This window comes from Bidens hawaiensis, unplaced genomic scaffold (genome assembly GCF_021521415.1).
Source record: "Bidens hawaiensis isolate Kalapana, Puna unplaced genomic scaffold, B.hawaiensis_p1.1 tig00002617_1, whole genome shotgun sequence".
In the NCBI taxonomy this organism is placed as follows: domain Eukaryota; kingdom Viridiplantae; phylum Streptophyta; class Magnoliopsida; order Asterales; family Asteraceae; genus Bidens; species Bidens hawaiensis.
This window is the reverse complement of record NW_027491142.1, coordinates 2,814,232-2,839,881: the sequence shown is the minus strand read 5'-3', so window position 1 is coordinate 2,839,881 and position 25,650 is coordinate 2,814,232. Positions and strand designations below refer to the sequence as shown.

The window sequence follows — 25,650 nt, the reverse complement described above, 5'->3', positions numbered from 1 at the left end:
TGTTGCCTGATTAACTAGAACTCACTCAGCGTAGCTGACTTTTAGTATGCACGCAGGTGAATAGGTTGAGGCAGGTCGCTTAAATAAGGACATATGGCATTGGACTGAAGACACTGGCATCTTGAGGAAAATGTTATGATGTTATTATGATTTATGTTTTAACTTGAAAGACAAAAGATGTTTAATTTGAAGAGTTTTGAACGATTCTGTAATATATGTTTGAAGTTTATTATTCCGCAAAAAGTTTTAATTAACTTTGATATCTAAGAACTGTATTTTTGAGTAAATCCAACATCCATGTAGGGCACCGGGACGAGGCTTTACATTGGAGAGATTAATTTTTAATTTAATGAGATGTTATAACCCGTTTAAGGATTGTCTGGGTTTGGTAAGACCCATACCCGTGAATTCGGGTCAAATGCATGAGATCCTCTATTTAAAAATCAGCAATCTGGTGGCTTCTATAAAAGGGGGGAGCCACCACATCGCGACACATAGGATTTTTGATCTTTCATTTATATATATTATAGATATACTAGACGAGTTCCCGCGCGATGTTTTGGGAAACAAAAATCTTAGTAATCATGTAACAATTACGGATGTTCAAGGTTCGTTTGAAACCTTGAACACGTTTAAACCAATTACCACTTTTGATTAGCTGGTTTCTGAATGTTCAAACCATAGCAAACATTTTGGTTTACGATTTATACCAAAAATATGTTATATAAAACCGGACCGGAGTGTAAACTTATTATTGAGGCTCAATGCGTGAAACCAAACCATTAGTAACGATTAAGTTAAATTTTCAACGATTCAGTTTTGGTTTTCAATAACAAAAAAATCAAACCAACGATTTGTCTCACAGTTTAACTTAGAAACCGTTAAAACGAATTGTAAATGTCCATACGTAACATGTTTATTTTTTTATTTGAAAAAAACTATAGTAATACCATACCCAAATTAAAGACAATAAAATGCTCATTTTTATGATGCAATTATAAAAAAATATATTAACGATGAAAAAGTTACGGCCGTTGGAAAATCGTTGGTGGGAGGTTGGTTACAATTAAGATCAAAGGAATACATGGGTAAAAATGAAGGTTCAAAGTTGTAACATAATTTTAAATTTATACAAGTTAAGTAAAGTTGAGGGGATAATGCTGTAACTATTTCCATACATATTTTCTAATGGACAAGTTTATCCCTATCTTACATGATATAGAAGATATACATTATGTTTTATAAGTTGTAAATTACTTAAAACATAGGTGTTTTGATTTGCTCATGTTTCATGTATTATATATAGCATTATAGACGTAGATGTAGATATAGATATAGACATGTATAATGATTAAAATGTAAAAGCGTTACTTGTCCGGTGGGTTAAGGAATCTAACGTGACGGTTGAAGAGTAAACACACACAAACACATGCTCTCTTCACTCTCCACTCTCCACTCTCCACCAGAAAAGAAAAGAAAAGAAAAGAAAAGAAAAGAAAGAAGATATTATTATTATTATTATTATTATTATTATTATTATTATTCACATTCACCACCGACGACCTAAAGACAACAAAATTCAACCCTCTTTCTCTTTGAAACAGTTGAATTGAATGAGCGCGAGTGAAGGAAGCTCCGGCCACTCGGCAGACGCACCGGCTAAGCGTAAAGACAAGGCGAAAGTGAGCCGGACGTCGCTGATCCAATGGCACACTCACCAGAACGACGCCGCAGCCGTCAAGAAGCTCTTGGAGGAAGATCGCTCTCTCGTCAACGCCAGGGACTACGACAACCGTACGCCGCTTCATGTCGCCTCGCTTCACGGCTGGATCGATGTTGCCAAGTGCTTGATTGACTATGGCGCTGATGTCAACGCTCAGGATCGATGGAAGAACACGGTAACCAACGAATTAATACATATATATTATTATTAGTTAGTTTATTTGAAGTGAATTAGTGAACTATTGGAAACATATAACAGTATGTTGTTAGGGTTAGGTTGACCTAATTGTTTATCATAGTGATATTTAGATGAAATTGATGATGCTCTGTTTATCTACCGTCACATTAAGATACACAACTAGACTAGGAAACGATCATGAGAGAACTCCACATTACGTATATGCTATGCTTAGTGGTGATATGCACTATATATCCAGTATATATATGTAACGTGGACTTCTCTAGTTCTCTCACAAACAATTCACTTCTCTCATGATCTCTCCTCTAGCTGTTTAAGCTTACATATTTATTGAGATGTGAAGGCTAAATTAGGGCTTAATTGGTGGTTTCTCAAAACTGTAGCGCTTATACGCATTGAATTTAGGAATTTGTGTTGTCGCTTCTTCGAAATGACAACTGTAACATGCTTTATTTAAGATACATAGCTGTATAAACTTACATATTTTTTGAGATGAGAATGCCAAGTAATGGCTTAATTGATGGTTTATCAGAACTGAACTGTAGCTCTTATAGGTAGGTAGGGGTGTGCACTGTTCAGTTTGGGTTGGTTTTGGGCTAAAACCAAACCAAAAACTTAAACTTTGGTTTTTAAGTTTTTGAAAACCGTTTGCTTTCAGTTTTTTGGTTTTGCCATTTGTGCTTGAAAATTTTTGGGCGAAAAAAAGAAATTTGGCACAAAATAATGAATTTGGGTTTAAGTCGTTTTGTTAAATAATAACTAGTTGATTATTAATTAATTATACAATACGTTAGAATCCGTGTGACACATGGGTTGATTTAAAAAAAATTAACAAACTTTTCAATTTACAAAATTTATAATATAGATAATAAGATACATAATGAGATCATAAGATATACAAATTTTATAAGTTTTTAATTGGTAATATTTTGTTAGAATAGCATCTAATGAATTTGATATTGTACCTAAATGGTTTTAGGATACCACTCGTTTAGTTTATCAATTGCAACATCAAGTTGACAATTCATAGGACCATAATTACCTTCAAGAACACAAATATAAATAAATTCAAATCAAAACGGTTTTAGGATACCACTCGTTTAGATTATCAATTGCAACATCAAGTTGACAATACATAAGACCATAATTACCTTCAAGAACACAAAAATAAATAAATTCAAATCAAAACGGTTTTAGGATACCATTCGTTTAGATTATCAATTGCAACATCAAGTTGACAATCCATAGGACCATAATTACCTTTAAGAACACAAAAATAAATAAGTTCAAATCAAAACGGTTTTAGGATATCACTCGTTTAGATTATCAATTGCAACATCAACTTGACAATCCATAAGACCATAATTACCTTCAAGAACACAAAAATAAATAAATTCAAATCAAAACGGTTTTAGGATACCACTCGTTTAGATTATCAATTGCAACATCAAGTTGACAATCCATAGGACCATAATCATCTTCAAGAACACTAAAATAAATAAATTCAAGTCAAAACGAAAATGTAGAAATGATCAAAAGAAAAATGTAAATATCTAATAAGCCAAACTTATAATGGGCACGCCTTTTGAATTACTTTTATATGCGTTAACGCATACATGGCATGCTCGTTAAACCCGTTCACCATCAAATATGTACGGTATATTAAGGATAAAGACATAATATTAATACAACATAGCAAAAAAGGAAATGAATACTGGGACCAACTTTTACCTTGAAGAGTCAGCAAAACAGGTAGCATAAAGTAGAGCATTTGATCACACAATTAACAAAATATAATTAATTTTGTTTGGAAACAAAATATGATCTCTAGGAAGAATTAAAGTAAAAATTGGGCAACAAATCTAATAACTTAAGGCCAAAACGGGTCACTTTGTACAACAAATCAGACCAAAACAGTTCAACAGGTAAAATTTAACCAACAAAAATATCTTTTCATTGATACTTGTGTATTATCTGGTTAAAACTATAGTATCTCAACAACAATCATTTTAACTGGAAAATCGAAAATTTTTCAATTTGTGGATCAAGTTTAATTAAGCATTATTACAGGTATGGAGCAAATTTTATTAACCAATCCATTATTGTTGATATATTAACTATAATGTGAAATAAAGTATAAACTTACTGTGACTTTGGTTTGTTTTCGTTTGTTTGGTTGTTGATTTGTTCCGGTTAATTGTATATAGTCTAGGCCTGTTACAAGCCAAATAGAAGAACACAACCCAAAAGACTAGTCTGATAGGCGAGAGAACCCATTTGGCTTATAAACCCCACATCAGTTGCCCATACAACCGATGTGGGACAAGTCCCATACCTTGCAATGATTTCAGTCCGTAACAATGCACCCTCCTTAAGGGCCAACGTCCTCGTTGGTCATGGCTGGCTCATTCCAGGCCACCACTCCGCGGGCCACCACTCCAAGTCCTCGTTGGCCACGGCTGGCTCACTCCAGTCCACCACTCCGCGGGCCACCACTTCGAGGTTGACTCTGATACCAATGTTACAAGCCAAACAAAAGAACTCAACCCAAAAGACTAGTCTGATAGGTGAAGGAACCCATTTGGCTTATAAACCCCACATCAGTTGCCCATACAACCGATGTGGGACAAGTCCCATACCTTGCAATGGTTTCAGTCCGTAACAAGGCCCATTTCTATAATTAGTTATTTACTAAGAGCCTCCTCTCCATATCTATAAGTAGAGTGGCTCTTCTATTGTAATATACACAGTTCATATTTAATCAATATATTAGTTCTTTCATGGTATCAAAGCCTCAATGGCTCTCATATCAGTCCTGATTCAACAAGAATCTGGGTTCAGTTCCGTTCAAACAAAGCCTAAGCCTGAGTCATGTTCCATTGGCCTTCTGGTTAACGAGTGATTCTTTTTTTGAGTCACCTGTTCATCTCATCTCCAACACCACTGGACTCGTCACCCTTCGAATCATTAACCCTGAAAAAATCACCGCTGTACCACCACCCACGCGTCACCACTCTCTCACGCGCCGGCGCGTGAGAAAGCATGCCACCACCACTAGTCGCCGTATTTCTTCACCACTGGCGGAAATCTTCCGCTGTCACCGTCTGACATCTCTGGCCACCATCTGCCGCCGCCTGCCACCACCTGCCAACGCCAGAAACTGTCTCTCTGGCACTGATTTGTCTCTACTTGTTTTATTAGCTATCACCATCCATTTCATCTTATCGGCCATTGATGTGTTAGAAGTTGAAGTTTCATTGTTCTTTAATTGTCTGTTTCTATAAAACCAACATTTGTCTTCTTTAAACATCAATGTAGTCCCTGGTCTCTCTAACCATCATCCTCTCCTGCCCCCAATTAATCCCAAGACTGCTCACCTTTTGATGGGTGACGAAAGAAGATCGAATCTGCTCTCGGAACCAGATAGCTTCTGGAATAATCAATTATGCATCGGTTTTGCGTATTCTTCTGAAACTTGACTCTAGTAATTGGAGTTCTTAGAGCCTTTTTGTTCAAAAAGGTCTTGCAAGTGTGGACAAAGAAGATCATCTTACTAAACAACCCACTGACCTGATTTCTTGAGAATGGCATATCGATGACAATGGAATTCAAATGCCTCTGTGGAATGCTATGGAACCACATATACTTACTATTGCTCAAAACTTTTCTATGTGAAAGAGATATGGGATCATCTATCATCTTCCTTCTCAGCAAAGGAATCTCTAATCTCATGCATATTCTGTGGTCCAGTTCTATAGCTGAGCCGAGCAAGGTGATTCTACATTCACTGATTATTTTACCCGGTTCTCAAAACTTCAAGATCAACTACGGGTCATGTTTCCACCAACCATTGATTTAAAGGTTAAGGAGGAGCACAACAACAAGATGGATGTGATATGGATGTGATGATGCTTATTGCTAGTATATCACCCAAGTACTCTAGTGCTCGACCTTTGTTGTTAAGTAATCTTACCGTTACATCATCTATTGCATCCACTTTTTTTTTTTGTTACGGGAAATGTACGTGTCGGATGCAATCGCCACTGACACATCTGCCATGCATACATCTACTAACAAGGGTACTGATAGTGGCTCTTATGTGCCCCAGAGAAAAAGGCATTGGACGAACCAATGGAGGACGAGGCAGTGATATCTTATGTCATTACTGCAAGGAACCTTGACACACAAAATGCAACTGCCCAAATCGTGCTCCTGCTTCTGCTCCTAGATCTCAACCACCTCCTCGTCCTAAAGCTCGAATGGCTATTACCGGTGAACTTCTCGATCAACCTACCGATGGCACTTCAACCTACACGTTAAGCGATTAAGACTACAGTTGACTCCAGCAGCTCCTAACCTCCCAGTCAGCCGCTTCCACTCCGTGCGCCAACTCGGCCAAATCAGGTTCGTTTTCTAGTCTTATTTCACCTTGGGTTATTGATTTTGGAGCTACTCATCACATGAATGGGAATCAAGATATCCTTTCTAGCCTGCATAACGTTTTCCATCCACCGGTTCGTCTTGTTGATGGGTCTTCATGCCCAGTTCATGGCATTGGATCCATTTGTAATTCGACAAACCTAAACCTTTCCTCTATTCTGTTAGTCCCAAAATTTCTTGATAGCTTATGTTCAATCAGTCAAATTACAAAATAAAATAACTGCTATGTAACATATTTTCTAACTCACTGTATCTTCAGGAACTGGGGACGAACCGACTGACTGGCACCGACTCTAAATCAGGAGGCCTCGACCGTTTAGACTTACCATCACAACCTACAACCAACATATGTGATTCCGACATTAGGGATGTTCGTTGTCGGTTAGACCATCCCTCTGCTGCGGTTCCGAGGCAAATCAGATCGGATTTTCCACTTTTGATTTTCATTGAGTCATGTCAGTTGGGTAAACACACCTGACGTCCCTATCCCCCTAGAGTGTCTAATAAAGTCAATACTACGTTTGAACTTTTGCATTCTGATGTATGGGGTCCTTGCCCTACCAAATCAACTTTGGGTTTTGAGTATTTTATCACGTTTATTGATGACTGTTCTCGTGCTACTTGGGTTTATTTATTGAAATCTCGTGCTGAAATATTTTCAATTTTTCGCGAATTTCATTCGTACGTCCAAAATCAATTCAACACATCAATTAAAATCTTGCTTATCGATAATGCAAAAGAATATTTCTCTAATGACTTTTCTCTAAAAAAACATGGGATTGTTCACGAGTTTTCCTGCGTGTATACACCTCAACAAAATGGTGTTTCTGAACGCAAGAATCACCATTTATTAGATATCACTCGCACGATGATGTATCATTCTCGTGTTCCTCATCGTTTTTAGGGAGACGCTGTTCTTACTGCTACTTATGTGATTAATCGTATGTCCTCACTTGTTATTCATGGTAAACTCCGTTTTATGTCCTCTTTCCAACTCCGTTTCCTTTGCCACCCAAAATTTTTGGATGTGTAGCATATGTTCATGATCATCGCCCAGGAATCTTTAAACTTGAACCTCGTGCAATTCGCTGCATCTTTGTTGGTTACGTGTTCAGAAAGTCTACCGATGTTATAGTTCTCTTCGTCGGTATTTTACCAGTGCTGATGTCACATTTCATGGGTCGTGTCCTTATTTTCCTGAATCTTCCACCCTTGTTTCTGACCCATTCTCTGATCCACTAGAGTTGCATCTAATACCCACCATTCCTTTGTCAGTTGTTCCCTCTACCTCTCTGGTCTTTGACGCCATAACTTTGGTCCTTGCTGCTTCTGGTCCACCGACGAAACCCCCACCAATACTGTACACATATACTCGACAAGGTAAGGAACAAACGACAGAGACACTTGATTCACAACCGGGCCATATCTCTGTGTGTTCTCAGCTCCTCTTCCTAACACAGAGCCACCTGCATCCCTACTCGATACACCTTTACCCCGACACTACACCATTGTCGGATAACACCCCTGATACACCCAATACACCTGTTTATGACCCTCCTCCTGGTGCCTTGCTTCCCGATATACCAATTGCTGTTCGTAAAGAACTTCGACACCACACCCGTTACCCTATTCAAGATTATGTTGGGTACTCTCACCTCTCACCCGAGTCTCGAGCCTATACTACTACCCTTGATTATTACATATCCCCAGGAATGTGGCGACCGCTCTAGCTCACCCAGGATGGCGACAGGCTATGAAAGACGAGATAGGGGCTCTCAGAGCTGTCATACGTAGGATCTTCAAACACTTCCTCAAGGCAAGCGTATTGTTGGGTTTCGTTGGGTCTTTACGGTCAAACTAAATCCAGATGGTTCTTTGCATCGCCTAAAAGCCAGCTTGGTTGCTAAGGGTTATTCTCAGGCATATGGTATTGACTATGATAAAACTTTCTCCCCGGTAGCTAAAATGCCGTTTGTACGCATCTGTATTGCCCTAGCTGCCATTAATCATTGGTCGCTCCATCAACTTGATGTCAAGAACGCATTTTTGAATGGTGTTCTTGTTAGGTTCAGAGTCACACACAAACACGAATACAATAGTAAAACCGAAAGAATAAACGAAAGAGACACAAGGATTTAAGTGGTTCGGTCACGGTGTATGACCTACGTCCACTGTCGATAACTAGGGTTTTCTTATTATTGAGTGATACAAACTTACAAGTACAGGAGAGAATATATAGACTAGACAATTAGGGTTTAACCCTTTAACTAAACTGGGCCTGATTAGAGCTTTTGGGCTTGGCCAAAACTCAAACAGCTTAATCTCCTAATTCTGTCTATTCGTCTAAACCGGACCCGACCCATGATGGATCGGAGACCACAACATAACAATCTCCCACTTGGGCTTCGAGACATCTTCTCTAAACCACCACTTGGATGCGTCAAACATTTCAACCTGCTCCCATTTAGAGACGTAAAATGTCTTCACCTGCATTGCCTTGTACATGTAAAATAAAACCCATCTGGTTTTGCACCTCCTAGTTACCCTTCGCCTTCTCAACATTATTCCTGAAGGCCTGCTGAAGCTCTGCACAGCTTTAGCTTATCCAGTATCACCGGCTTGGTGAACATATCTGCTGGATTCTTAGCACCTGAGATATTTTTCAAACTGAAAACACCATCACTGATCAAATCTCTGACAAAGTGATATCTCCTCCCGATGTGCTTAGTCTTCGAATGATAGACTGGATTCTTCGCAAGTTTCACTGCACTCTCATTGTCACAATATAAGAAGAACTCTGCCTGTTTCTTTCCCAACTCTTCAAGAAAAGTTCTCAACCATACTAATTCTTTACTTGCTTCGGCTGCTGCCATATATTCTGCCTCAGTGGTTGATAAAGCAACACTTTTCTGAAGTCTGGACATCCAACATACTGCTGTTCCCCCAACTGTGAAAACATAACCAGTAGTGCTTTTAAACGTCTTCTTACATCCACCCAGATCAGCATCTGAAAAACCCCTGAGAATTGTATCCTTCCCCTTAAAACATAACCCCAAACTGGAAGTACCCTTTAAGTATCTGAGTAACCATTTCACCGCTTCCCAATGTTCCTTTCCCGGATCCGACATAAAACGACTAACTACCCCGACAGCATGAGCAATGTCTGGCCGTGTACAAACCATGGCGTACATGAGACTGCCAACAGCAGATGCATACGGAACTTTAGCCATCTCTGTTCTTTCTTCCTCTGTTCTGGGAGACTGGTCTTTGGTAAGTTTGAAATGACTTCCCAGATGTGTGTTTCTCGGTTTAGTCTTCTCATCATTCATCCTGAATCTTTCTAACACTTTCCCTATGTATTTCTCTTGGGATAGTGTTATGGAACCATCTTTCTTTCTGGATATACTCATCCCCAAAATCTGTTTGGCTGGACCAAGATCTTTCATCTCAAATTCATCAGACAACTGTTTCTTCAACTTGCGAATCTCCTTCATATCAGATCCTGCAATTAACATATCATCTACATAAAGAAGTAGAATGATATATGAGCCTTTAAACTTCTTTAAGTAGCAGCAATGGTCGGCCTCGCATTTCTTGTACCCAGTTCTCACCATAAAATCATCAAACTTTAGGTACCATTGCCTAGGTGCCTGCTTCAGACCGTACAAGCTTTTCTTCAATTTGCAGACCCATTTTTCTTTCCCGGCAACCTGAAATCCCTCAGGTTGTGCCATATAGATCTTCTCGTCAAGATCACCATGTAAAAATGCTGTCTTAACATCTAATTGCTCTAGATGTAAATTTTCTGCAGCAACAATACTTAAGATCAATCTGATGGTGGTCATCTTCACAACTGGAGAGAATATTTCATTATAATCAATTCCCTTCTTTTGCTGGAAACCCTTGACCACTAAACGAGCTTTGTATCGTTTAGACCCATCATGTTCTTGTTAGGAACAAAGCGGCGCGCGGAAGCGAAACAGCACACACATGCACAACGATAAACACACATAAACGAAAATATAAACGACACAAGAATTTAACGTGGTTCGGTCCCCGCGAGGGGACCTACGTCCACGGGCTGCAACTAGGTTTTCTTATTAGCTCAGAACCAAGATTACAATTACATGATGGGATATATATAATAAACAAGATTAGGGTTAAACATAATTAGGAGCCAAAACCGGGCCTTCTAATAAAACCGGCCCAAAGGCCTTCATAACCCAACAATCTCCCACTTGAAGGCCTTGCGATAAATTCCAGCCTGCCATCCAAGTAAATATAACAATCTCATTCATCCAGTAACTCTAGTAATCTTCAGTAATAGAAATCAACCAAGCCTCCAGTTCCAAGAACAAGCTAAAACTTCAACAAAAGAAGTTCTCCAAGCCTCCAGTTCTCTAGGAACAAACTAAGATTTCTACCAATCCACACCAGTTGCAGCGCCCCTTCCCATCAGTTACCTGAAAGGCCCATTGAAGCTCCCGAGAGCTCCAATCCGGTCATCACAGACCCAGCCATGACAAAACCCGCCAATGGCTCATCCTCAATCTTAACCGGCCCTCACTTACTCACACTACCGGCTCCAAAGACTTCCAGAGGATAATCACTCTCCAAAAATCAGCAGACTATACCAGGAGAGATTTTCACATTCGGATTTCCCAGTCTTCCGAACTCAACGTCCCTTTGGAAACAAACCTAGAACACACCGCGTGCTCCCACTGTTACCAAAACCCCGAACATGTTCAGACCTCCGAATACGCTCAAGCTAACATCACTGTGGCTCCAGGCTTCATGTCTGCAAACTGAAACCCCTTAGCTCTACCCGATTCAGCGAGCCAAGACCTTATAACTCGGAAGTTGGTTCACTTCTTCCGACGATACAGAGACCGTATCTTCCAAAAGTCTTTAACTAAAAGATTCAACAAATGCTTCATTGAAGTGAGTAACAAGAAATAAAGCAAACTAGAATCTTGAACCCAAGAGTCTTCACCGCCTTCACTGAGTCTCAATGCATCAACCCCAGATACATTCTCAAAAGCAGAATTCCAAACCTTTCGACATCGACTCTTAAAATGTCTCACCTTTACGCAACCTACCAAGTCGACTATGCCCAGCTCCCACTGTTCCTGTTATCCCAACCCATGCCACACCAACACTCCATGAGATGAACCCCACTCGTACTATCCCGGCAAATAACTTTACCCAACACGAGATTATGAACCTCTCAAATGGTGTACCACTGATCACCACCAAACAAGATATAACTTCACAATTCCAAACGAACAAGAAGTAATAATCACAGTTTCGAACCAGCTAACAGGCAAACAGTTATAACAACAGTAGAACTTTCATGAAATCAAGCGGTACCAAGGGTTCTATGACCGTACACACGATCAGTTAACTCAAACCCTAACCGAAAGATCATCCAAACGAGCAATAGTTAACATGACTTGCCACTAACCTCAGACTAATCTCTTGCAAACAAATCTGAACCCGAACCTAAATGGTCTTCACAAAACCCGGTTCCCTGAAGCCGAGCAACCTCCAAAGAAAAACCCTAAAACCCGAAACACCCGACCCGGTGCTTCACCTGCAACGCCCGAGTGAAACCTGCAACTCCAAGAAGTCCAAAACAGGAATTCTAATTGCAAAATCACCCGGAAAACCGTCCCAAACAGCCCTGAAAAACAGCCCCGAACAGCCCTGTTAACCAGAAAAACGAAGATCTCTGACAATACTGTTCACCGCCGGAATCACTGTTCACGGCCGGAAACACTGTTCATGCCGGATACTGTTCACCGCGGCACTGTAGCGGCGGCACTGTAGCAGCCCTTCTCAAACCAGCCTCTTCTACCTTTTTTTTTTCGATCGATACCCGTGCAAAACCGTGTGTAAACAACGAGCCAAAGCTCTGATACCACTTGTTAGGACCAAAGCGGCGCGCGGAAGCGAAACAGCACACACATGCACAACGATAAACACACATAAACGAAAATATAAACGACACAAGAATTTAACGTGGTTCGGTCCCCGCGAGGGGACCTACGTCCACGGGCTGCAACTAGGTTTTCTTATTAGCTCAGAACCAAGATTACAATTACATGATGGGATATATATAATAAACAAGATTAGGGTTAAACATAATTAGGAGCCAAAACCGGGCCTTCTAATAAAACCGGCCCAAAGGCCTTCATAACCCAACAGTTCTTCCTTGACTCTATAGACCCATTTATTCTGTAGAACTCTTTTATCTGGTGGAAACTTGGTTAAAACCCATGTCTGGTTTTTACTCAAAGAGTTCATCTCCTCCTTCATAGCATGCTCCCATCGGAGCGAATCTTTCAACTTAAGTGCTTCATAATAACTCTCTGGCTCACCATTTTCAGTTAAAAGGAGATAATTAACTGAAGGTTTGTAACGTACCGGCTGTTTAGAAACTCTGGTGGACCTCCTAACCCAGTGCTGAGGCGGGTCAAGTTCTTGTGGAGACTGTTCATTCTCAGACTCTGAACTCCCACTGTCAGAGACTCCCTCTGACTCTTCATTTCCACCAATATCATCTTCAAATTCAGGAACTGTGGTTTCTTCAGTTTCTGTCTCGGGTTCGGTAGCTGACTCAACTGTCTTTTTCTGAGCATCAATTTCATATTCAACCTGCTCTTTCTGAACCCTTGATTTTGAAGTGTTTCTATCTTTGTATAACTCAGCCTCATTAAAAGTTGCATGCTTGCTTCTGACTACTTTTCTGCTTTCTAAATCCCAAAGCCTGTAGCCCATTTCGTTTGACCCATATCCAATGAAAACATATTTTTTAGCTTTAGCATCAAGCTTGTCATTTTTCACTAGATCATAAGTGCTACACCCAAAGACTTTCAAATGCTTATAATCTGCAGCTTTACCTTTCCACTCTTCTTCTGGTGTCTTGAAACCCAGCGGTACTGACAATCCCCGGTTAATTAAATAAGCTGCAGTGTTAACTGCATCTGCCCAGAACGTCTTTGGAAGCCCGGCATTAAGTTTCATACTTCTTGCCCTTTCATTTAACGTCCTGTTCATTCGTTCTGCCACTCCATTTTGTTGAGGAGTGCCAGGGACTGTAAAGATCATCTGAATACCGTACTCTTCACAATAATCACGGAATTCTTTGCTAACGTATTCACCACCGTTATCCGACTTCAAGCATTTCACCTTCAAATCAGTTTCCAATTCAACAGCAGTTTTCCATTTCTTAAAAGTATCAAAAACATCAGATTTATTTTTAAGAAAGTAAACCCATACCTTGCGTGTCGAATCATCAATGAAGGTGACATAATAGTGCGATCCTCCCAAAGAAGAGACTGAAGTTGGTCCATAGACATCAGAGTGAATAAGCTCCAATTTTTGAGCTTTCGGTTGTTTTCCGGTCTTCACAAAAGATACTTTCTTCTTTTTACCGAAAACACATGGTTCACAAAATTCAGATTCAACCTTCTTCAGTTCTGGAATTTGTCCTCTAGCAACGAGCACTTTCATCCCTTTTTCACTCATGTGGCCGAGTCGTTGGTGCCACAAACTAGACTGACTCGGTCCACTGGTCACTGCATTTACCCCATCAGCTGGAATTTCAACCATGTATAAAGTGCCCTTCTTTTTATCTCTGGCGATCACAAGATTCCCTTTCACAACTTTCCATTGACCCCCACCAAACATAACATCATATCCTTGTCATCTAACTGCCCAACAGAAATTAGCTTTCTTCTAAGGCTAGGAACGACCCGAACATCCTTTAGAGTCCATGAGGTGCCCAATGAAGTTTTTAGTTCAATATCCCCCATCCCCGTGATATCAACAACATGATTATTAGCCAAACGAACTTTACCAAAATTACCTGTTCGGAGATTCTTCATCTTCTTCGTGCTATAAGTGGCATGAAAAGATGCACCAGAATCCATAATCCATGAATCTGTTGATTCTTCAACACAGCAGATAAGAGTCTCTTCTGAACCTTCTGAATCATCTGAACCGGTGGCCAGATTAACTTCCTTCTTAGATTCTTTCTTTTCTTTTGAAATTGAGGGGTTAGGGCATTGGTTTCTGAAATGCCCCATTTCTTTGCAATTCCAACACTCAATGTCTTTTCTGGGCTTTGACTGACTTCTTCTTCTAGACTTTGACCTACCCCTGCCATTACCTTTCTCTCTTCTCCTACCTCTCCCTTCGGTGCTCAATATAGAACTAGATGTCTCACCAGAATTCCTTCTTCTTATGTCCTCCCCTAAAATCAAATCCCGGACTCCTTCAAAAGTAAGCTTAGTATTCCCAGAAGAACTACTAACTGCAGTAACAGTCCCTGACCAACTTTCGGGTAACGAGGATAACAAGAGTAACGCTTGAACTTCATCATCAAACTTGATATCAATAGAAGACAAACGAGAAATAATAGTGTTAAAGTCATTAACATGAGAGGTAACAGATGCCCCTTCCTTCATTCTGGTGTTAACTAGTTGTCTAATCAGAAATACCTTGTTTGATGCAGAAGGCTTTTCATACATATTTGACAAGGCTTTCATAAGACCATACGTGGTAGTTTCATTTACAATATTGAATGCCACATTCTTAGCTAGTGAGAGTCTAATAACAGCTATGGCTTTTCTGTCAAGTACCTTCCACTCATCATCTTTCATACTTTCCGGTTTCCTCTCTTCTAGTGCTTCCATTAAGTCTTTCTGACATAGCAAATCCTCAATTTGCATTTTCCACCATCCAAAATCCTGACCATCAAACTTCTCAATCTTGATCTTTCCGTCCTCAGCCATTATCCAAACTGAGTTTTGATTACAGCAAACAACCAAACTACCCAAGGAATAAAAGGACTGGAAACTGATCAGAAAAAACGAACCAGCAGCTGCGGAACCCTAATCAGCGGCGGCGGAACTGTAGCGGCGGCGCGGTACTGTAGCGGCGGCGCGGTACTGTAGCGGCGGCGGCGGTACTGTAGCGGCGGCAGCGGTACTGTAGCAGCGGCGGCGGAACAGTGTGTATAATCGAGAACCAGGCTCTGATGCCAATTGTTAGGTTCGGAGTCACACACAAACACGAATACAATAGTAAAACCGAAAGAATAAACGAAAGAGACACAAGGATTTAAGTGGTTCGGTCACGGTGTATGACCTACTTCCACTGTCGATAACTAGGGTTTTCTTATTATTGAGTGATACAAACTTACAAGTACAGGAGAGAATATATAGACTAGACAATTTGGGTTTAACCCTTTAACTAAACTGGGCCTGATTAGAGCTTTTGGGCTTGGCCAAAACTCAAACAGCTTAATCTCCTAATTCTGTCTATTCGTCTAAACCGGACCCGACCCATGATGGATCGGAGACCACAACATAACAGTTCTTAAGGAGGAGGTGTATATGGAGCAGCCACCCGGGTTCATTATCGAGGAGGAGGCCTCGAAAGTATGTAGATTGCGTCGTTCGTTATATGGTCTTAAGCAGTCTCCTAGGTCCTGGTTTGGACGATTCTCTAGTGCTATGGAAGAGTTTGGGATGGTCCGTGGTGCATATGATCACTCTGTATTTTTCAGACATCGTCAGAGCCGAAGAATCATTGTGGTTGTTTATGTGGATGACATCATAATTACAGGAGATGATGAGATTAGGATTACCAATCTTAAACAGTTTCTTTGGTCCCAGTTTCAGATTATCGACTTAGGTTGACTTCGCTACTTTCTTGGCATAGAGGTATCTCGTTCCTCACAAGGGATACTTCTCTCTCAAAGGAAGTATGTCTTCGATATGTTAACTGAGTGTGGCTTACTGGGTTGCAAGCTTGTTGATACTCCAATGCTTGCTACTAGAAAGCTTCTTCCAAAGGACGGGAGTCCAATGAAAGATCCTGAATGTTGTAGAAGATTAGTTGGAAAAGTTAACTATTTGACAGTTACACGACCTGATATTTCCTTTCCCATCAGTGTCCTGAGTCAGTTTATGGCCATACCATAACTGGTCACTGGGATTCTGCTCTTCGTGTCTTAAGATATCTCAAGACCACACCAGGTTTTGGGGATCTTGTACTCTGATCATTGTCGTGTGGGCACTTTCACAGAAGAAGGAGATGGATGTATATCTGGATTCTCATATGCAGATTGGGCAGGTTGTCCTATTTCATGACGATCCACCACCGGATATTGCGTATTTGCTGGAGGAAACCTTGTGTCTTGGAAAAGTAAGAAGCAACACACGGTATCTAGATCAAGTGCTGAGTCAGAATACAGAGCCAAGGCAGATGTAACATCAGAGATGATACGAGTTCGTCGAATTCTTAGAGAACTCGGGGTTATTTCTAAGGACTTGATGCGATTATATTGTGACAATCAATCAGCTATACATATAGCTAAGAATCAAGTGTTTTATGAAAGGACCAAGCATATTGAGGTTGACTGTCATCTAATCAGAAAGAAATCGAATTGTAGGCACTAAAACAGATCCACCATCTATTCAGCCAATTCACCTCAAAAACCGAATTCCAACTGGCAGATATCTTCATGAAACCACTCCGAAAGGAACAAATAGACTTTATATCTAGCAAGTTGGGCATGATTAACATCTATGCTCCAACTTGAGGAATGTTAATTGTATATAGTCTAGGCCCATTTCTCTAATTAGTTATTTACTAAGAGCCCCCTCTCCATCTCTATAAGTAGAGTGGCTATTGTAATATACACAGTTCATATTTAATCAATCTATCAGGTCCAACAATGATATTAGCTTATCTTCAGAACCCTGCACTTACCAATAAATTAATACAACTTCAAGATTGGGATTAGAAATTGTTAGTTGAGATCCTCTGCCAACAGTTAATATTAATTTCTTACCTCATAATCGCCATTCCACCTCTACTGCGCACCTTGAGTGTGTTAAATCCCATGTATCTATAACCAAAGTTATGTTGAAATTATGTTGATATGACAACCATGACATGCTTTAGTTGAACTTATGCTCAAGCACATCCTCTTTGGGTTAATGTAATCCGAGAGTTGTTTCTCATAAATTAACGTGGTATTTGTGGTTTCTATTGCTGCTGAAATTCTATCGGTGCTTAGTTGTTTGCTGATTGATTGCTGGACTATTGTTTGACCGGATGCTTGAGAAAGAAAGATGCAGCTTACAAATTGATGCTTATTTATTACATCTTTGTGAAATTACAGTTATCTTCTAATTCTGTTAACTTACCTTAATACTCTTTCGTCAAGTTAATACTTCATTAATGCTCATTACAGCCCCTAGCTGACGCAGAAGGAGCAAAAAAACATGCGATGGTCGACTTATTGAAGATGTACGATGGCGTGTCATTTGTAAGTTTAATATTCAGTCTCTTGTGTTTATATACATCCTCTAAGATTTGATTTGTGGTGTAACTGTTTGAAGCATATACTGTATCACATTTTATTCACATGCTTTTATTGGCTTTAAAATATGTAACCTGTTTGGTGCAGGGTCAAGATGGAAGCCATTCTGAACCAAAGCCTGTGTTACCTCTTCTTTCAAATAAGTGTGACTGGGAAATTGACCCTATTGAGCTGGACTTCACAAATTCACACATTGTAGGCAAGGTCTGGTTTTGTTTGCTGAACCATTATTTATATGTTGTTCTAGAACAACCATATACTGATGGGCATGTACTGGTCATATACTGATGGGCATGTACCGGTGAAGTTCATAAAGGATACAGATGGGCATGTACTGGTCAAGGAGCAGGACATCAAGCTAAGATGGCAAACCTACTTCCACAATCTTTTTAACAATGGGAGAGCTTACCAAGAAGAACATGACAACACAAACTTTCAACGACAACAATCGAATAACTGCTACTGCCGACGGATCACACGAGAAGAGGTGAAGGATGCACTGAGGAGGATGGGAAGGTCTAAGGCGGTTGGCCCAGACAACATACCCATCGAGGTGTGGAAGTGTCTGGGGGAGGAAGGAGTCATGTGGTTAACTACTCTGTTCAATAGTATTCTCAAATCAGGTAAGATGCCAGACCAGTGGAGGAGCAGCGTTGTAGTTCCTATCTATAAGAACAAAGGAGACGCCCAATGTTGTGGTAACTACCGAGGAATCAAACTACTAAGTCATACTATGAAGCTATGGGAAAGAGTGATTGAGGTTAGACTTAGACGAGAAACTCAGGTTACGGTCAACCAATTTGGCTTCATGCCGGGGCGTTCCGCCACAGAGGCAATACACCTTATAAGAAGATTAATGGAAAAGTATAGGGAGAAGAAGCGTGATCTACATATGGTGTTTATTGACCTAGAAAAGGCCTACGACAGTGTGCCACGACAGGTGCTCTAGGAGTGCTTGGAGGGTAGAAGAGTGCCCAGGAAATACGTAGAGATAATTATGGATATGTATACCAGGAGTGAAACAAGTGTCCGTGCGCCAGTGGGGGATACTGATTTCTTTCCTGTAGAGGCAGGTCTTCACCAGGGGTCAGTGTTGAGCCCGTTTCTCTTTGCAGTAGTCTTGGATGAGCTGTCAAAGTCGATTCAGGGGACTCTCCCGTGGTGCATGATGTTCGCAGACGATATTGTGTTACTTGCTGAGAAAAAACAAGATCTAAACATGAGGCTTGAGGAGTGGCGAACAACCTTAGAGACAAAAGGTTTAAAGATTAGCCGATCTAAGACGGAGTACCTCCACTGTGATTTTGGTGGGATAAACGACAATGAAGACGCACAGATCACAATTGAAGGGCAGGTGGTCCCGCAGGTAACGAAGTTCAAGTATTTAGGATCTTTTGTACAGAGCGATGGGGAATTAGACAGTGATGTGACCCACCGAGTTCAGGTAGGATGGTGTAGATGGAAAGCAGCCACAGGTATATTGTGCGACAAGAGTTTCCCGACTAAACTAAAGGGAAAATTCTATAGGGTGGCAGTTAGACCTGCAATGCTATATGGAACAGATTGTTGGGCCATCAAGAAGGCACAAGTGCGGAAGATGGAGGTAGCAGAAATGAGAATGCTACGTTGGATGTGTGGGCACACAAGGCTAGACCGAATAAGAAACGTTGTGTTTCGCGAGAGATTAGGGGTGGCGAACATAGTAGACAAGATAAAAGAGTGGAGATTGAGATGGTTTGGACATGTAAAGAGAAGACTGACGACGAATCCTGTTAGATCCGTAGACAACATTACTATAGAGGGGAGGAGGGGTAGAGGACGACCGAAATTGACTTGGGATGAGAGGATTAGGCATGATTTGATAGACCTAAACCTCTCCGAGGACATGGTTGAGGATAGGAATTCGTGGAGAAGTAGAATTAAAGTTAAGGATTTTTAGAGAGAATTGAATACCTTAGGGCTTAGACTTAACTTATTTAGGTCACATACCATAATGGTATTTCCCTTACATATATTATTATTATTATTATAATTATTATTAGCTTTTATATAGCTGTTAAACTGTGATCTTATTATTAATATTATTATTAATATTATTATAATTAGTAGTAGTTTTTATATAGCTGTTAAACTTTGATTTCCTTTATTTTGCTTCATACACATGTACTTAGAGCCGAGGGTCTCTCTGGAAGCCACCTCTTTATTCCTTTGGATAGAGGTACGGTGTGCCTACATCCCACCCTCCCCAGACCCTACTTATAGCTTTGCTGTCGGTGGGATTTTACTGGGTATGATTGATTGATTGATTGATTCTAGAACAACCATATAAAATTAACCATCATTAATTTATTGCACTATGTTTTTATCTGTAAAGTTGGTATCAAGTTAAATAAGTTGATAATTAGTTTCTGTTTAGGGTTCCTTTGGTGAGATTGTAAGAGCATATTGGCGTGGAACACCTGTAGCTGTGAAACGCATACTTCCAAGCCTCTCAGATGACAGATTCGTGATGTGAGTAACATTATTATTATATAATTACCTAATTTAGTTTCAAAATATATAGCTCAATTAGTATGTTATTATTATGTTATTAAACTTGGGATTTGGTGACTCTCCCTTATCAGTCAGGACTTTAGGCATGAGGTCAATTTACTAGTCAAGCTTCGCCACCCTAATATAGTCCAGTTTCTAGGAGCTGTTACTGAAAAGAAACCGTTAATGCTGATTACCGAGTTTTTACGAGGGGTAATTATAAGACTGCACAACCTTTAGTTATAACATAAACAAGAAAGTGTTTATTCTAAATATTTCATTACATATGATCTTTTCATGCAGGGTGATCTTCATCGGTACCTGAAGGAGAAGGGCGCTCTTAATCCAACAACAGCAATAAACTTTGCTTTAGACATTGCCAGGTAATATGTCTTTTTCATTTTTATTCTGATATTAGTTTTGAAATATGTATTTAAGTATATTGAGTTTCTTAACTTCATATTTGTCAGAGGCATGGCATATATGCACACCGAGCCGAATGTCATAATCCATAGAGACTTAAAACCAAGGTTTGTAAGTATTCCACATTTTGTCACTTCCTTGCATATACATTTTGATATAATATATATATATATATATATATATATATATATATATATATATATATATTTTATTTTCAGAAATGTTCTTTTGGTCAACTCGAATGCTGACCATCTTAAAGTCGGTGACTTTGGACTAAGCAAACTTATTAGGGTTCAGCATTCTCATGATGTCTACAAAATGACTGGTGAAACTGGGAGCTGTATGCATATAACCTAAAAAACTTCTATAGTTTATAAAGTTAGCCATGTCATACCCTTTTAATAATATATATATATTTTAATTTCATGACGTAAAACTGAAGACCGATATATGGCTCCTGAGGTCTTCAAGCACCATAAGTATGATAAGAAAGTCGACGTGTATTCTTTTGCAATGATTTTGTTCCAGGTAACTAGTTTGTGTTATATTATTATAAATATTTATGGTAATAGGCATAAAGAAAATAAATTTGTAAGTTATAACCATTTGTTTATATGTTACAGATGATTGAAGGGGACCCACCACTATCAAATTATGAACCGTATGAAGCAGCAAAGTGTGCAGCCGAAGGGCTCCGGCCTGTTTTCAAATCAAAAAGTTACAGTTCTGACCTCAGAGAGTACGTTTATTTCAATTAAACCTCATTTCAGTTTCGTTAATTGCATCATATGAAATTATGAATTAACCTTATTTATATTATTTTGCAGGTTGACCGAGCATTGTTGGGATGCAGATATGAACAAGAGACCTTCATTCTTGGAGATTTTAAAGAGGCTTGAGAAAATTAAGGAAAAGATGGCAACCGATCACCATTGGCACATTTTTACGTCTTGATATATTATCATCAAGAACAAATATAATTCTCTTTGCAAAGGTACCATGTTGTGAGTATATTTCTAATTTCGTAATATTCGTTTGCGTGCAACTCAAACGAGCTTTCACTTCACTTTGATGACACTATCGTTGTAAATTATTTATTCTCAACTTCGTTTTTTCTAGAAAACATGTTCGATTAAGATAGGCAGCATGCATTAGTTAAAAAGATTGGGTCTGTTCATGATAGAATAAAATCAAGTCTATTTTGGCAAATTGATATGAGATACAAAGATGCAAAAGTAAGTTCTTCGTCTGGTTTGAACTTTGAACATAACTATTGTTCCAAGTTTAAAACGCGAGACAAACAATGTTGGTAATTGTACGAATGGTGGTGGGTTTAATAACTCAGTAAGATGCTTCTTTAAATCAAAGGATCTTCTTCTTTTCAAAAAACGACTGCAAGTGCCATATTTGCAAACCCGCCACCGACAAACAAAGAAACAAGGAAGCCAAACTTGACCAACCCATAATGGAGTCGGTTGTCATGTTTTGCTTTATCATCTGCTGGTTCCTGCAACGTTTCGCATAAAATTGTTTTCGCTAAAGATCATTTGTCTATAGGTGAAAATTGTAGATTGTGGTGTATATTTATATAGTCAAACATGTTAAATTGATAGCTTAAAGATAAGTTTTATATGGGCTAAAGTTGTATTTTCACATTCCAAAACACGACGTAAATATATTGGATACTCAGTAACCTGTTTTGTAAATGGACTACGTTGACATATTTAGTCCATTTAATTAATCAGGCTGACATGTCGACCCGTTTAATTAAACAGGCCGTCCCGTTAACCTAATTACGACTTGTTTAACCTATTTATTACAACCCTCTAACCAGCTGACAACCCACCAAACCACTTTGACTCAGATAAACTGGCTAAACAAGTTGTATTAGGATTACATGATTTTAAACAACCTAAATCATTATACTAAATCGTTAATTCTATTATTAAAGAATATATGACTTCTAGAATAACACGTGCCACTATTATTTATAAAAGATAATCACATCTCACTGTTATTTATAGAAAATATGTTAAGTAGACTTTACCGTCCCCTACCCTCGAAACAAAAATAGCCATGCAGATCTTTTGGGTTTGATTTGAAGTCTCAAAATATAGTTTTAGGGGTGAGCAATAACAAAACCGTCAAACTGAATCGAACCGAAATTAACCAAAACCAAAGTAAACAAATCAAAATTAATCAAATTAACAAAGACAGTTGTTGGTTATTTTTTGTACCCTCGGCTAACCGAATAGAACCGAACCATTCATGTTTTCGTGTATTTATAGATATATACCTCCGTTTCATGTTTTATACTATCATTTCATTTATTTATGTATTCATTTCATGTATTTCTAAATAAAATTTTTAGCCCACATTTGAATTTGGTTATTAACTGAAAATAACTGATCCAAACCGAAAACTGAAAAGCTAATACAATAAACCGGACAGATTGACCGAAAACCGATTGGTTGTATGGGTTGAGGCTAGTACCGAAGCGTATTGTGTTTGTCATTTTCGTTTTGTATTGGCTAACCTTTGTCGAAGATATGTCATCTCCTCCTGAATCCAGTTAACTGTGCCTTCCATTTTCTTCAACTCTAATTCCATAGCCTGTAAACAATAACACAGCTATGTAAGAATTGTGTTACAAGAATTTAAAAGAAAATGGAAATTATTTATTTATTTATTTTTTAAGTTGGATGCTTACATCAACAGAACCTTTCTTGGCAACCTTAGTCCAAGCTTGAACTGCCACAGCAGACCTCCAATTGAAATCTACACTGGTGTTAACCGCAGGCTCGTGGGGTATGGTGGCAAAGCAAGCATTATGTTTCCCATCTAAAGCAACTTCAAACCCGAATTGTCCTGATTCCACACCTCTCGCCTCATATAACCGTCTTTCGGTTTCATGGAAAACCTGTATATATTCATTTGCGAATACAAACTATTTTAGTGCCTTCAACTTGGTTATTGAGTGGGTGCTTGTAAGGTGCAACATACACTCATAGCTTATTCATAAAGTTCCATATTAATCCTATGTTGAGGCGCGTTTAATACATAATAACTAATTATAAGCAGATCATGTGTTGCTACATTAAGAAAAAGGTCTCAAAAGAATTTACTCCAACATAGATTTTGTGATGTTCAGGCAAAGGCTGTCCTTCATTCGGATTAACTACCCAGTACTCGCCAACTGTCATAGATTTGATTCTGAGGTCTTCGGTTATGCATTTGGTGACACCTGATTCAACGTTGAAGCGTATCGATTTGGCAATGGCGGACAAGTATGGTAGGATTACAATGAAAACAATGAGCCCGGCCTCCATTTTCGAGCAAGGCCGAGGGATGGAGATGTATTAGAATGTGGATTCTAGGGGATCATGGAATATAGATGGAGGAGTTGGAGTCAAATGGCTTTTCTTTATCATCCTTAGTGTGTGTATGCATCTTTTCTGGGTTTAAAATGGTCATTCATTCTTAATGTGTGTTATGTCTTTGAAAATGATATTGTGCTACCAAACCCCCTCCATATTCAAACTGTTGAAATCGTCTACTTCTCAAAAGCTTAAACTTATAACCGAGACGCATTCTATTTGAAGATGATTTGACCCGACTCCAAGAGAAGGACTAGGGTTGACATTTTTCGACATGATCCGGAAGATGACATGAAAATAATTAGGGTTTGAATTGTCATATTGTGTTAGCCTGTTTAATTAAGCCAGTAGTGTTTGGATTGACATGCTTAGTAAAATTGTGGACCCGCTAACTCCTTTGTCTCCCGGCGAACTACACTTTCATCAAGACGAGATATTCTGTGTACTCTAAATCTACTATTATTTATTTTATAAATTTTCGGTGTTATCCTTCAGTTTTGTAACTAAATAAATCATATCTACATACTTTGTTAATAGTTAATATATGTTATCATACTATTGGGTTTACAAGATTGCTATATTATTACATAATAAATTAAGTAGAAGTGCATAAATCTTAAATGAAGAGAGATATAGTAACTAATCAAATTCTTAGATGTCCTTGTATCAAATTCACCAATTCTTTTGTGTTTCATCTTAACCTTATCTTTGTTAAAATACTTTCTTTTTGAACAACAAAATTTTATATTCTAGAGATTGAAATTTACCTTTTATTTTATAACTTCACCACCTTATCTTTATTTTATAGTTTTCTTTTGAACTTAATTTCATTTTCTGATTATCTCACAAAAAAGTAGAATTTTATATAGAGAAAATAACAATTTTCCTTCTTGGATAATATCGGCGGGGGCATTATTGAACCCTGAAAACCAAAATGTGTTTTTCGTGCCCTTATATTTCTCCGGCGGGTTTTTTTTCTCCTACCGTTAGTAAAACAGACGTTGACTCATTAAAGTTTGACGAAATTACTTTATTACCCTTTTATTATTATTATTATAATCTCACCAACTCTCTATCCACGTATTATAACATCGCAAGTCGCAGCGTTGATCATCATCTTCATCGATTCACATCGTTCTCACAAGAATCATCAATTAACAACAGATGTCTCAATCCAAGTCAAGTCATTACTCCTCGGGGTCACCTTCTAAGCCTTCCCGTGTAGACGACTCTTATGTGAGATGCTCGTGTGGTGCAGGGACATGTTACCCGATATCCAGGACCGATGCAAACCCAGGTCGTCGATTCTTGTGATTTGTAAGTGTTTAATTAGTCACGAATTAGGGTTCTCGTATGTTAATCGATGTTGATTATGTTAACTTGGCTTATGCCACTTTTAGGGGTAATTGATTCTGTTAAATATGATATTGATGTTATAATTAGTTAGGTTGTTTGTTTGTTGATATATTAAGTCCATTACAGAAGGAGAGTTGTGGATGGCTAAAATGGGTTGATGATCCCACATGCCCTAGTTGTGAAAAGGTAATTCAAGCAATGGT

At 39.0% G+C, this 25,650-nt stretch overlaps 3 protein-coding genes across 3 annotated transcripts in view; 2 read left to right on the top strand and 1 right to left on the bottom strand.

The window, feature by feature from the left end:
- Positions 1 to 25,344, top strand: part of LOC143620583 (uncharacterized) — a 185,491-nt gene extending 160,147 nt beyond the window's left edge. The window contains exon 6 of the mRNA XM_077092248.1: positions 25,333 to 25,344. The gene's annotated coding sequence lies outside the window, so the exon portion shown is untranslated. The remainder of the gene's footprint in view (positions 1 to 25,332) is intronic.
- On the top strand, positions 1,611 to 21,863 carry LOC143620580 (serine/threonine-protein kinase VIK-like). Its single transcript, XM_077092246.1, has 11 exons — positions 1,611 to 1,898; positions 17,631 to 17,705; positions 17,847 to 17,963; positions 20,176 to 20,270; positions 20,384 to 20,504; positions 20,595 to 20,674; positions 20,762 to 20,821; positions 20,933 to 21,054; positions 21,157 to 21,242; positions 21,338 to 21,453; positions 21,542 to 21,863. Exons 1-11 carry the CDS (start codon positions 1,614 to 1,616, stop codon positions 21,666 to 21,668), a joined length of 1,284 nt encoding a protein of 427 aa, XP_076948361.1. The 5' UTR covers positions 1,611 to 1,613; the 3' UTR covers positions 21,669 to 21,863.
- Positions 22,012 to 24,260, bottom strand: LOC143620579 (transmembrane emp24 domain-containing protein p24delta9-like). The gene is made up of 4 exons (XM_077092245.1): positions 23,840 to 24,260; positions 23,425 to 23,634; positions 23,251 to 23,327; positions 22,012 to 22,221 (listed from the first exon to the last, which is right to left on the bottom strand). The coding sequence occupies exons 1-4, from the start codon at positions 24,041 to 24,043 to the stop codon at positions 22,077 to 22,079; spliced, it is 636 nt and encodes a 211-aa protein (XP_076948360.1). The 5' UTR covers positions 24,044 to 24,260; the 3' UTR covers positions 22,012 to 22,076.
- Positions 25,345 to 25,650: the final 306 nt, after the last annotated feature.